Below are 13,565 nucleotides of genomic sequence, written 5' to 3'. Positions count from 1 at the left end.
AGAATCCCAACCACCACTGGTTATGGATGGCTCCTCCCCCACAGCATCTGTCTACCCTTCCCTCATATGACAATGCAATGGGGGCTCCTGCCTCCTCACTAAGCCAACTCTTCCAATATTGGACCATTTTAGCAGGTGGATGCTAGCTTGGACAAACTATATAACAACTATATTCTTGCTGGCAAGTTAAAAAAGTATGGATTGGATTAATAGTCTATAAGGTGGATAGAAAGCTGGCTAGATTGTCAGGCTCAACGGGTAGTGATCAACGGCTCAATATCTAGTTGGCAGCTGGTATCAAGTGGAATACCCCAGGGGTTGGTCCTGGGGCCGGTTTTGTTCAACATCTTCATTAATGATCTGGATGATGGGATGGCTTGCACCCTCAGCAAGTTCACAGATGACACTAAGCTGGGGGGAGAGGTAGATATATTGGAGGGTAAGGATAGGGTCCAGAGTGACCTAGACAAATTGGAGGATTGGGCCAAAAGAAATCTGATGAGGTTCAACAAGGACAAGTGCAGAGTCCTGCACTTAGGTCAGAACAATCCCATGCACCACTACAGGCTGGGGACCAACTGGCTAAGCCACAGTTCTGCAGAAAAAGAGCTGAGGATTACACTGGATGAGAAGCTGGATATGAGTCAGCAGTGCGTCCTTGTTGCCAAGGCCAACGGCATATTGGGCTATATTAGTAGCAGTACTGCCAGCGGATTGAGGGAAGTGATTATTCTCCTCTATTCGGCACTGGTGAGGCCACGCCTGGAGTATTGCGTCCAGTTTTGGTCCCCCTACTACAGAAGGGATGTGGAGAGAGTCCAGCGGAGGAAAATGAAAATGATCAGGGGGCTGCGGCACATGACTTACGAGGAGAAGCTGAGGGAACTGCGGTTATTTAATCTGCAGAAGAGAAGAATGAGGGGGGATTTGATAGCAGCCTTCAACTACCTCAGGGGGGGTTCCAAAGATAATGGAGCTCAGCTGTTCTCAGTGGTGGCAGATGACAGAATAAGAAGCAATGATCTCAAGTTGCAGTAGGGGAGGTCTAGGTTGGATATTAGGAAACACTATTTCACTAGGAGAGTGGTGAAGCACTGGAATGGGTTACCTATGGAGATGGTAGAATCTCCATCCTTAGAGGTTTTTAAGGCCCGGCTTGACAAAGCCTTGACTGGGATGATTTAGTTGGTGTTGGTCCTTCTTTGAGCAGGGGGTTGGACTAAATGACCTCCAGTGGTCTCTTCCAACCCTCATCTTCTATGATTCTATAACCTTGATTCCCTTTCAATGGCAGGGACACCACCGTGACGAGCGTAATCGGCTTAATGCCATGTGGATTCCCAGCCATCCTTTCCTTTCTCATTTCCTCCCACTTCCAATTCTCTACTCTGAGATCCCAAAGCTTCCACCGCTTTAGAAGACAACTCTAGAGACTAAAACTGCATTGTTAACATGTGCTCAACTTCCAGAGGAGTTTGCTCTCTCAGGGTTCAAGCAATGGTGCATGTTATAAAGGAAGTGACTGAGGGTTTAAATACGGAAGAGGTATGGAAAATCCATGAAGACCAGGTAAGTGAAGTGAATGTAGGGCTATGGAAAAACAAGGCCGTATTTTTGGTATTAGCATTTAATTATGTAGCACACAGTGACATTTGCTTTAAACATGCTTCCAGGGTGCAATGTTAAATCGAGTGTTTTGTTCAAATGGAAGGTGTAGATCCACAAGGGACCATTGGTAGGAGCTGTTCATTGTGGTTCCCATCTGGCAGACAAGAACACTTGAGTGCAGGCAGGGAGAGGAAGGCTGTGTGAGGCGCCAGGTCTAGTGAGGGTAGGGATGACTGAAAGTCCCTTCAAGTCATGCTGAAGGACCCATTGCCCTTTTTCAGGTGAAATGCTGAACAGCCAGAGAAGTCTGACTAAAGGGGGATTTAGGGCAGGTCAAGGCCTGGCACAGCGCTGTGCAGAGAGAACCACCACCAGTGAACGTTACTGCATTTGAGTCTTGCTGCATGGTGAAATTCTGTTCATCTGCCCGAGTGTTTCTGTGCCCTTGACACAGTGGACAGGCAGAGAGAGTAATCAAAAATCAAGACCAAAACACAATATAATTATTTTTAACCTCATGATTTTAGGGCAAGCTTCATGATCTTTTTCCATACGACTCATGATTTTTGAATTGTTGGGGCTGGCAATCCCGTGTATTCCTCCCCACTCTCCCTTCTTTTCACAAGGGCACCTCTCTACCTTGGTTGGGGGCTGCTCCACCTTGAGATCTGGAGGGTTGGCCAGTAGGTCCCTGGCCAGTTCTACAGTCAGACGGCATGCTTCATTACTGTATCCATGTGCATAGAGAGCCTCTGCACAGGCAAAGAGGATCTGAAAATAAAGGGATAGAGGATCAGATTTAGTCCATGCGCCTCACAGCTGGAGTCAACCCCGTCCTGCCCATTTTCTCATTTGGTGTCACTAAAAACAGAGTTAAACACTGATCTCAGCTCAGATTTGTATCTAACGCTCATGTTCCTGCCTTCTGTTATGCAGCCCCTCTGCCTGGAGCAGCTCCACCATGCTCGCCAACGCTTCTCAAAAACACAGCTTCCAAGATGTCTAATCCCCTTCCCTCAAAGCGCTAACAGAGGCAATTACATCAAGATTGCACATTTTTCTCAACAATATGCTCTAGTTCAAACAAGAATCAATTCAGTGAAGTTCTGTGGCCTGCATTATACAGGAGGTCAGACTAGATCATCACAGGGGCCCCTTCTGATCTTCATAAATATCCAAGTGTCTATGAATTGAGTGAGGAAAAACCCCAAACAAAAATCAAAATCAACATGTATAATTAATTCTTCTCTCCCTTTCCTAGCATCCCAATATCCCTTCCTCAGTGCACTGTCTACTTCGACATAAGCTCCTCCCACTCATCTGCAAAGTTCCAGGCATACTTTTGAGGTTTTGATACACGGGACTGGTAGCACAACCTATTAAGGTTGCCTGACATTTGCCTTTTTGCCTGTTTTCATTTGCTTGTCACTTTATCAAACTAACTTTTTGGGCTGAAATTTTCCTGATTGGGTATCTGCCTAAGGCTAAGAGGAATACATTTTCAGCAATTCAGCTGTTCCAGAGCAAGGCTAGGAGAAATATGTTAGTTTTGTTCATGTTTAACATTTTCTTTGAGAAGCTCTAGTGCCCCCATGTTTAGGAGCAGAGACTTGAAATTTGGAAGGGGAGTGGTCTTTGTCAGGGATGTGCCTTTGGATGTTCCCATTAAAATCCACCCAAATTTAGCCAAGTTATAGCCTTTGGGGGAAAAAAGCACCATTTGCCCATTCTCATGAGAGACTTAGAGCTTCACAGATAAATTCCCCCAAAATTTATCCACATGGGGCTGAGCTTCACAGGACTTCACCTGCACTTGCCTCGCTGGATTGCTGCAGCCAGGGCTGGACATCAGAATTGAGAGCAGGGAGCCTGCCTCTCCTGTGCTTTCAATGTCTGCTCTGCAGGCCCGAGAGGTATGGAGAAGAAACCTGCGTAATTTGAATGCAGAGGTGACAAGAGCTGGACCTGGGGTTTGGGAAGCAGATTGGAACAAAGACACCTTGGAGAAGGGAGGAAAGACTTGGACTGGAAGCTGGTGAGGGAGAGGGAAACTGAGGCTGGAAGTTGGAGGGACTGGCTGGGCAAGAGATTAGGACTGGGAGCCAGCAGGTGGCAGAAAACAGATTAGATGAGGAGCTGAGGGGGAGGGGAGACTAGGACCAGCAGAGCAAGCAAACTAGGACTGGGAACCAGTAGGTGAGGAAGAGGAGAGAGAAATCTAACTATGAGCTGGGGTAAACAATGCTGAGATTGTATAAGGAATCTGGGCCTGGGAGCCAGTGGGGACAGGGAATGAGACTGGTCAGACAAGATGGTGGGAGGGAGGAACTAGAACTGGTTGGGCAAGGATACTGGGAACAAGGAGCTGGGTTGATTTTGTGTGCGGGGGGAAAGAGGGGGCTGGGAACAAGGAACCAAGTGATTGTGGGGGACTGGAAATGGCTGGGCAAGGAGGCTGGGATGGGGAGATGGGAACCTGGCACAAGGAATCTAGGTGCAGGGGAGATTAGAAATGGCTAGGTGAGGAGACTGGAAAAAGCAGCCAGGGATGGGGAACAGACGAAACTAGGCCAGGGACAGAAGCGCTTTGGGGGAAATGGGCAGAAGCGCTTGCGATCACTAGAACACACTGCCCTCCAGAGCCTCAAATGGAACGTGTGATTCCAAATCTCACCCTTCCACTGAGGTCAGGAAAAAACAGCATAAAGACTATCATAAAGGGGACAAAAATAATGTAGCACAACCAACTTTAATTCCTGCCTTTCTTCACAAACTTAATAATGTTCCACTCAAAAAAAACTAAGAAAGATATTCACACTGCTATTTTCCAACTAGAGCTAGCTCACCTCCATCCTGTTCTCCTGCTCCAAGGGCTTTATACCAGCAAAGATGTCCTGCTCCTCTTCATTCCCCCCCTCTGCTTTGTCCTCCTCCTCCTTGGCCACCTCCTGTGGATTCAGATAGTATACCTGGTAATCATCTTCCTCTTCTCCCTCCTCCCCGCCCCCTGCTGCACCATTCTCTCCCACTTCTGGCTTCCGGCTTGCACCGTTCTCATCTGCAGAAGGCAGATCATCGTCTCCGCTGCCCACTTCTTCCACGGGATCTTTTGGAGCTTTCTTGGCAGCAGGATTGCTCCGGACGCTGGGCTCAGGACCCTCCGAGAAGTACACCCCCCCGTCATCTTCAAAGGTGTCCCTGTAGCTCCTATTCACGGGGCTCTCCGTGAAACTGAAGGTGTTACTGGCCTCCGCCCCCAGAGCCAAGCTGCTGTCATCCAGGCTCATCTCTGCCAAGTCTGGTTCCAGAGAGCTGTCTTCACTGCTCATGCGGCGTTTCCCACTATGTTTACTGGCTAAGCTTTTCCCCACTGGCAGCTTGGCCTTGCCTACTGCTGTCTTATAAACCACCTTATCTCCTTCCGCTGAAAGTCGGCGCAGAGCCCTCTGGGGGGCTTCAGTGACAACTTTCCGCTTCCCAATGAGTTCCTTAGGACGGACAGCTGGCTCTTGCGAAGAGGGGCGTGACCTGTCCCCTGGCTGCAGACAGGTTCCCCCAGGTTCCTGCCCATGGCCTCTGCCAGCCTCACACGTGGTTTCCACACACTGCAACCGACAGTTCCTCTGTTGGACGGCCTTTACCCAACAGAACGAATTCTTCTTATCAGTGCTGCTATAGGTGATACCAGGGATGGGATAGGCCTCCTCCCAGTTGAAGTAACAGGCTTCCACAGCTGGCTTGAAACCTTGGAAGAGCTTCTCTAGGGATTTCTTGTGCTGCCCCCTCTTGACATTATCTATGACTTTCAGCTGCCACTGTCTGAGCTGGGTGCAAAGGTCCCTGCGCCTGGAGGAAGAGAAGACAGATCAGAAAACAGTCATAAAACACACCATGACAAAACACCCCCCACCTCACCCTTCCCCAAGAAACCCTTCTGCTGAATTAGTGTAAATGGCATAGTCGGTCATAAAACAGCACAGAGAAGATAAAGGAAAGAGACGTGTCAAAAATCAGCTTCTAGACAGGCCTATGCCATGGAAGCCAAATGCTGCCAAGTCAAACATGGGAATGTGTTGTAGACTGGGGGTTCAGGATGAAGCACTGGCTTGTGAGCTCCTGAGCAGCTACATCCTATAGTTCACCCATCACAGATGTGACATTAGCACTCTGGTAAAACATCCAAGGACTACAACAGGGAACTGTTGTACATCTGGAATAAGAATCACTGGCAAAGCAAAGTGAGAAAGTTTGCATAGGGCTTGAAGCTGTACTATGCCCAACTCCAATCAGTGCTATTGGTCCTCCTCTTGTGAACACTAACGCCTACACAAACCATCCAAATGTTAAGGAAAACATTGCTAAAGCACTGGGGAAATCCCAAGTTTTTTAGTGAACCCCCCTCCTACCTTTGCCATTGATTCCAGAGTTCTAGGGAACAAAACTGAACACCTCCATCTTCTAGTGATTTTATCAGACCCAGAAGCAAAAGAAGGTAGAGGTAAACTGAGCAAGGGATGCAAGAGTTTGGACTCATTAGGATAAAAGAAACTCTATACCACCAGCTGTTTCCATTCGACCACTAAGAAAACCAATTAGCTAGGAATAGGCTGATGGGGATTAGTTAAAAACGTAGCAAGGGGCAGGGGAACTACTCATAGAAAAGGTACCATTATGATAGGGGGAAGCTGCAACAAGTTGTGAAGGCTGCAGCGAGCCTCATTATGATCTACTGAAAAACAGCGTGCAGGAATGAGAATAAAACAAGTCAAAGGAATTGAAAGTGGGCACCTTTCTGGTGACTTTATACAAACTAGAAGAATTGGAAATAAAGCAAGAGGCATTTGAATTATGCATGAAATGAAGTACGAACTTTTAGCAATTTGGAATTAATCAGATGATTGGAACATTAAGATAGACATCCACTATATAGAAGGGAAGAATGATTTGACTCTGCCTTATAAACAGCAAAACAACTTTTATGTTTTACTGACTACATAACATGACTCACATTTTTGTTTGTTTTAAACCTCGTGCCTGATTCCCTACTGTCTTCTCTTCGTCTCTCTGGGTATTTTTTTTTCTTCTATTTCAGACTGTAAACTCTCTGGGGCAGAGATCACAATTTTTTAACCTCACTGATATATCCTACAAAGTTATGACTTTATATTAATGTTTAATAATAATTTAGAAGATTAGAAAGTGAACAAAGAGCTAAAAAGCAAATATGCCAAAAAGATCATCCTGGCTTCATTAATTCTGACAAACCAAGAGTTAACTTTTCTTGTTTATGATCTTTCATAACAGACAGACAACGCACTGCATCATATCTTGCCTAATACTGCAAACATTTTGTAAAACATGAAATAAGCTATGAAATTTTGTAAAAAATAAAGAAGTCTTAACACGAGACCTGAACACAGCATCTACTATTCAATTATTACTAAATGGAGAGGGTAGTCAATTGTGTGCAAGTTAGCAAGGTATTGTGGTTTATAAACCATCATGCTTCATCCCAGAGGCCTGAAAGTACTGGCTGAGGAAACAGGACCACTAGCAATAATTGTCACTACATCGTGGAATACACATGAGGAGTATACCCAAGACTGCAGAAAGCAAAATATAGTTCCAATTATTAAAAAAAGTTTAAGAATAATGAATGATCTGGGTAAAGAAAAAACCAGTGAAACTACTAAATTGCAAGTTAAAGTACTAAGAAAGCATTACAATGTATGTGTGACATGTGGAGGAATCTAGCCAGTTACAGCTACAGATTGATAAAACAGATCATGCCATACTGAACTGAACAGGCATTTTCAATATAGAAACAGGGTAGATCAGTGAGATCAATTTGAGCGCGTCATTAAACTGGATTTCAGCAAAGCATTTGACAGCACTGCTCAAGCAGCACAGACACCGAAGAAGTATGGTCTGACTAGTATAGTAAGGAAGACTGACTAATAAGAGGCAATGAGTAATCAGTGTTACATCAGAATGGGGCAGAGACAAAAATGGTAACCTCAGGGGCCAGTATTCTTAAACATACATCAATACTGTAATGAATATACATACATGCATCTAGGGCTCAAAATCAGCACTCTATTCTAAGCTAAAATATACAGCAAGTACAGCAGGATAAACCAAAAATACAACTGTATCTGGACATCTTTGCCACTTGGCTGATCCAGCATGAGCTGAAATGTAATGCAAAGCAATGCAAGATACTTAGCAAAGACTACGTTAGTTTTAAACTAGAAACTCCAGAAACCAGTTATAAAGAAAAGGCTGGGTGTTATCACTGAACTGAATCCTTCAGGGCACTGCCATTCCAGAAAGGCTCTCTCCATCAGGAGAGATTAGAAAAATTAAGTGCATAACCATACTTGCATGTTAAAAGGAACCACACAAACAAGAGACAAATTATTCACTCTGGAAATCAGGGTTAAAAACACAGAGTAATACTAGCAATTAAAGCTGAAAGTGATTAAGTTTATCTTAGACATTAGAGCCCATCTTGGCCATGAGGATGGACAGCAGAACAGTTTGAATCATACTTTCCTCATTGGGTGATCACTAGACATGTAAGGAAAGAAAGCTAAGAGTTCGTGTGCACCACAGAGCTAAATAGTGGGGGCTGGACTGGACTCTTTAATGAATTCATTAAAGATTATCTGATCCTGGTGCTTACCTCTGCGGGCTGATGGTTGGGTCTAGGACAGCCAGCCTCCAGAGAACCACCATCTCATCACACATGCTGGCACAGGCATGAGCAGCCACTTCTGACTGACCATTACTGCGGCCAGTGTGCCCGCTAGCACTGCTGTGGGACGCAGATGTTCGCACACTGTACCACCAACCCGTTATCTGCAGAAGAAGATACATTCAATGCAGCTGTGCCCAAATATCCGATTCCCGAGTCCCACCCACCCCACATTTGAACAGGCTAGAGGACCTGAATTCTGGAAGTAAATCATAAATGACAATCAGGAATAGTAAATTCTGTTGCTAGACACGCAATGTTTTGTTTTTTATTTCTTTCTAAATGAATTATGGGCATTAAAGCAGAGGCACACAAAGAAGGGACCCATAGAAACAGAGCTGGATGGAACCTCAGACAAGAATGAAAACAAGAGTAGAATGACTGGAGATAGGGAAAAGAGCTATAAAATACACTCTGCAGTACAATAGTGGCAAATCCAGCACACTGGTAGTGACTCAAGTTACCACCATCTGGTTGCAGTTGAGTGACCTATGTGAAATGAATTTTGTAGGTTCAGTCTGGTTGTGAAAGAACAGATGCCTAGATAATATCCATTCTCACAAATGGTTCTCTTCTTAGCTGCATCATCAGACAGAGCAAGGACTGAATGGGCATGGAGAGAGAAACCTTTGATTTTCCCCACTCCAACTGAGGTAGAGGTATATGATAGAATAATGGGGGGAAAAGCATGAACTGAAGAAACCCATGTTTACACCTGCAATGTGGAGTGACAACCTCAGTGTCTAGGATTGTCATAATGAACCTTTTCCCTACCACTAAATTCACACAAAATTGTTATTATTATTACTATTGTTAACAGATTTAAAGTAAAGGCTCAAAGCTTCCAAAAGCTATTTTCTAACAAATAATCAAAGAGCCTGAAATTCTGTCATCCAACCATATCCCTTAAAGTCAATACAAAAGTAATGATCATAACAGATGGGACTTTGTTTTGGAAAAATCAACAGAGTAAACTGCACTGACTGGATAGAAGATGCACAGGCAAGAGATGACAAAAAGGATTTAAACCACATACCAGTGTTAATACAAATATACATTTGACATCATCATGGGGTGCAATGGAGTTGTGAGCATCACCAATCCAGCACCCAAAGTCAGACCACAGAAGCTCACTGAAGAGCAGTTCACTTTGGAGGGAATGTGCCTCTCCCACAATGCACATAAAGACTGTAAATTTTTCCAAGCCATTAATTCTAACAGCATTGAACAGTCATCACCATTGACTGGTTCCCCAGTGGCGGATCTGCTTCCCCAGGAGGGACTGAATACCTGCTCATAGGTCAAACACTGGTCAGTCAGGATCTCCAGCAGAGGGGCTGCATTGCTGTCCCTTCTCTTGAACATCTCCCGAACAATAGAGAGCAGGTTCCAGATCCCCTCAGGCTCTCTCCCTCTCAGGGGACGCAGGAGACATGCCCACTCGGCAGCGGCTGGTGGCTCCGTGGAGGAGAGGTACATAGAGTTCACATCACTGAGAGAGTGAAAGGGGAAGGAGAACAGAAATGAAGACAAGACAGAGCACAGCAACACAAAAATAGATTCTGGGCCACCAAATATTTCCATTTTGAGAAGGGCTTTGACAAATGTATGTCACTTAAGAGTAAGCATAACAGGAGTCAGACAGGAACAGGCAAATTATATATATACACGTTGTGCAAAGACTAAATGAGTGCTAGAGAAGGTTTTTATCTACTGAGACTCAATATTGCAACAGACATGCACAGACAGAGAACATTACCTGGGAGAGTGACCCCACAATTAAGCATCCTTAGTTTCATGGCACGATGCTCACTTATACACCATACAGTCCATGTAGAAGCAAAGGAGAGCACTCCCATGGACTCTGAGTCCATGTTCCGCAACCCTTTGTAGGCAGGAATACAGTCCTTACTCTGAAGATGACGCAGTTTACCTGAAGACAACAGGAGAGGGCCCACAGAATTTGTGAAGGGTTTTCTTTATGTTGTCACTTAAAGTAGATTCATCCAGGTACCAGGTGCTTTGGTCTGAGGCTGAGGGACCAGCAGTGGGATCTTGAGAAAGAACATACACAGTTTGCAGGTGTTGGAGAGATGCAGTCTACACCCCACAACCCAAGAGATTGCAGGCCACATATAAGCAATGCGCCTTAACTTCATCCCATCCAGAAAGCAACAGTCTCAGAACTGTTCATGGGGCCTGGAAACATATTGCAGTCATTGCACAATGGGTTAATGGAAAATATCTTCCACTGAAAATAGCCAAGCTGTGCAGTATCTAAAGATTCCACACCATGCCTTCTCATCAGTCTGCAGCACCAGCAGTTCCCTCCAGCAACTCTGTTTACATATATCCTTATACTTATCCCCTTTCCTTGTCTTCCCACAGCAATCTCAGGAGCAGTGTCCCAGTAATTCAGTAACATCACCCAACAGAGAAATATCTGCTCCCATCCTTGAGGCAGATAACAGAGAATCAAATCAGAGAAAAACTATCCAAATTACCTGGGGCTCCACACACTGTGTTGATGGCAGTGGACTGAGAAGATAGCAGCTCATCCAGTAGGCGCTGAGCAGTAGGAAGAATCTTAAACACAAGAGAAACATATTGAATGTGACTTGAAAGTAAATCTGCACGTCTTTCCTTGTCATAACAAACCAAGAAGCTACTCTGACTTTCATTATTGCTACTGAGGAACTGTTGGCTTGTCAGAGCAGTTTAAAAACACTTAAATCCAGGTTACCCTTTAGGGCTTGTCATAAATATAAAGGGAAGGGTAACCACTTTTCTGTATACAGTGCTATAAAATCCCTCCTGGCCAGAGGCAAAGTCCTTTTACCTGTAAAGGGTTAAGAAGCTCAGGTAACCTTGCTGGCACCTGACCCAAAACAAAATGACCAATGAGGGGACAAGATACTTTCAAATCTGTTGGGGGGTGGGAGGGGGAGGCTTTTGTCTGTCTGTGTGATACCTTTGCCAGGAACAGATCAAGGATGCAAGCCCTCCAACTCCAGTAAAGTTAGTAAGTAATCTAGCTAGAAATTGCATTAGGTTTTCTTTGTTCTGACTTGTGAAATTCGCTGTGCTGGGGGAAATGTGTATTTCTGTTTTTGTGTCTTTTTGTAACTTAAGGTTTTGCCTAGAGGGATTCTCTGTGTTTTGAATATGACAGCCTGTAAGATTATCTTCCATTCTGATCTTACAGAGTTCTTCTCTTATCTTTTTTTGTTCTTCCAATAAAGTTCTGTTTAAGAATCTGATTGGGTTTTTTGGGTCTTAAAAATCCAAGGCTGGTTTGTGCTCATCTTGTTTATTCTCAAGCCTCCCCAGGAAAGGGGCTGTAACGGCTTGGGGGATATTTTGGGGAAATAGGAACTCCAAGTCGTTCTTTCCCTGATTGTTTGCTAAATCACTTCGCGGTGGCAGCATTTTATCTAATCCAAGGGCAAAGACTTCGTGCCTTGGGGAAGTTTTAACCTAAGTTGGTAGAAATAAGCTTAGGGGGTCTTTCATGCAGGTCCCCACATCTGTACCCTAGAGTTCAGAATGGGGAGGGAACCCTGACTGGGCTCCTTTCCTAGTTTTCAACCCAGAGGTTCCTGCATGCCGGACACATGTAATAGCCCTTTTAAAAAACAGGAGAGTGGAGGGAACACCATGCGCTATTGCTGATACCATAGTATAACCCTAGTCATTCCACTTTTTCACCTTTCTTCTTAATGTAAACCTTTATGCAAAGTTTGCATCATAGAGTTTGCATCCTAACAGGTAAACCAAACTAACACAGAAAGGAGTGGCTGATCAAACCTTCTGGGGGAAGAGTGGGAGACAGCAGTAAAATTCCAAGCTTCTCTTTTGAGTGGCTGCATTTGAGAGGCCACCACCACCATTTTCTTGTACCCACTATATATGTTTCCATTTCTTATCCCCAAGTCGTTCCCTAAGAAGCTGAATAGCACCGTTTCCAGGTGATTTGGAGTTTTAAAACCTAGGTTTAGTCCGGCCTTCCTAGGAGCCACAATGCAGGGAGGAAGGCTGGCTTTCCTGATTTTCAAACTAGTACAGGGCTGCAGTCTTGGATCCATTTGCTACCAGGATTCATGCTCACAATGAGCACAATGGATTATGAAGATAGCTCAGACTTAAGAGTGATACAACAGAGGGTCAAAGACAGGCCTCCACTCTCAACATACCCCCACTTTGCACAGCAAAATGCTGGGGTAAACATGATTGTGTACCTGAGACTAAAGCATAAAACACTCACTGCACAACCTCCTACATAGTCAGAAATTTGTGAATGATATGGGCCAATCTTCACTTATAAACAGACTGAAGGAAAACAATAACCACAACTGTTCAGTGGGGGCATTTCATGTCCATGAGGCATCTGGAGAAACTGGCTAGACATTAGGTGGCTCTTGCGGCTTTCCCATTACTATATTTTGCAAGATGCAGAGAGGTGAGAAATCACTTGTTAAGACAATCTCACACATTGAAGGATGCAGCACTGAGGAATTGCAGCAGGAAGGGAATACTCACTACATGAAACAAGTGCCTGAGGGAGCAATATCTCAGCAAAACAAACTTATGTGCTTAATTGCAATAGAGAGTTGGGTTCCCCAGTGCAGGTAGCCCTTGGAAGGAGAACTGGGTAACAAGTTCCAAATGCTCGACATCAGTGCTTTCTATTTTCACAGCACAGACATCATCTTAAGAGAGATTATCTCAAGAACTCCACCTGTTACATTCATGCGCCAGTGGACCACTTCCCCTCCACATTTGTGAGTGAATAGCTTCCCTGTGGCAATATTTCATCAACTGGAAATAAGGGGAAAAAGCCACCTCATGGGACACTCCAGCTCTCTGTGGACCATCAGTGATTCACAGAACCAATGCTTTACATCATATACACAAAGACCTCACAAGCAGCCAACAGTCTGAGGGCTGCGGGATGAGTTTGGGGCATTCCCTCCCTTATCAAAGGCCCTTTGGGAAGTGAAAATGATCCAAGATTATATTAAACAGATTAAGATAGATTTTCCAATAAAGCCTAAAACTTTCCTGTTGGGCAACATCTCATCAGGTCATCTGGTAAAATGGTAATAATTTAATCATCCAGCTGTTCCTGGGGTCACAGCGGGCATGCACTACTGAAGGAGCTAATATGCTTTTCATTATACCAGCTTATTCATTGCTAAGG

At 44.6% G+C, this 13,565-nt stretch overlaps 1 protein-coding gene across 4 annotated transcripts in view; it reads right to left on the bottom strand.

The window, feature by feature from the left end:
- ZSWIM8 (zinc finger SWIM-type containing 8) overlaps nucleotides 1-13,565 on the bottom strand; it is a 127,474-nt gene that overhangs the window by 28,369 nt on the left and 85,540 nt on the right. For 3 of the 4 annotated variants that reach the window (XM_038409733.2, XM_038409734.2, XM_043519639.1), the window contains 6 exons: nucleotides 10,870-10,951; nucleotides 10,299-10,419; nucleotides 9,656-9,857; nucleotides 8,294-8,469; nucleotides 4,455-5,454; nucleotides 2,248-2,379 (listed from right to left, as the gene is read on the bottom strand). In XM_038409733.2, the coding sequence (XP_038265661.1) occupies nucleotides 2,248-2,379; nucleotides 4,455-5,454; nucleotides 8,294-8,469; nucleotides 9,656-9,857; nucleotides 10,299-10,419; nucleotides 10,870-10,951 (1,713 nt within the window). Of the gene's footprint in view, nucleotides 1-2,247; nucleotides 2,380-4,454; nucleotides 5,455-8,293; nucleotides 8,470-9,655; nucleotides 9,858-10,124; nucleotides 10,270-10,298; nucleotides 10,420-10,869; nucleotides 10,952-13,565 lie in introns of those variants that run through there. The other variant, XM_038409737.2, reaches the window with a different exon arrangement.

This window comes from Dermochelys coriacea, chromosome 7 (genome assembly GCF_009764565.3).
Source record: "Dermochelys coriacea isolate rDerCor1 chromosome 7, rDerCor1.pri.v4, whole genome shotgun sequence".
NCBI lineage: Eukaryota > Metazoa > Chordata > Testudines > Dermochelyidae > Dermochelys > Dermochelys coriacea.
The sequence above is the reverse complement of the archived record's forward strand: the minus strand, read 5'-3'. Positions and strand labels throughout refer to the sequence as shown.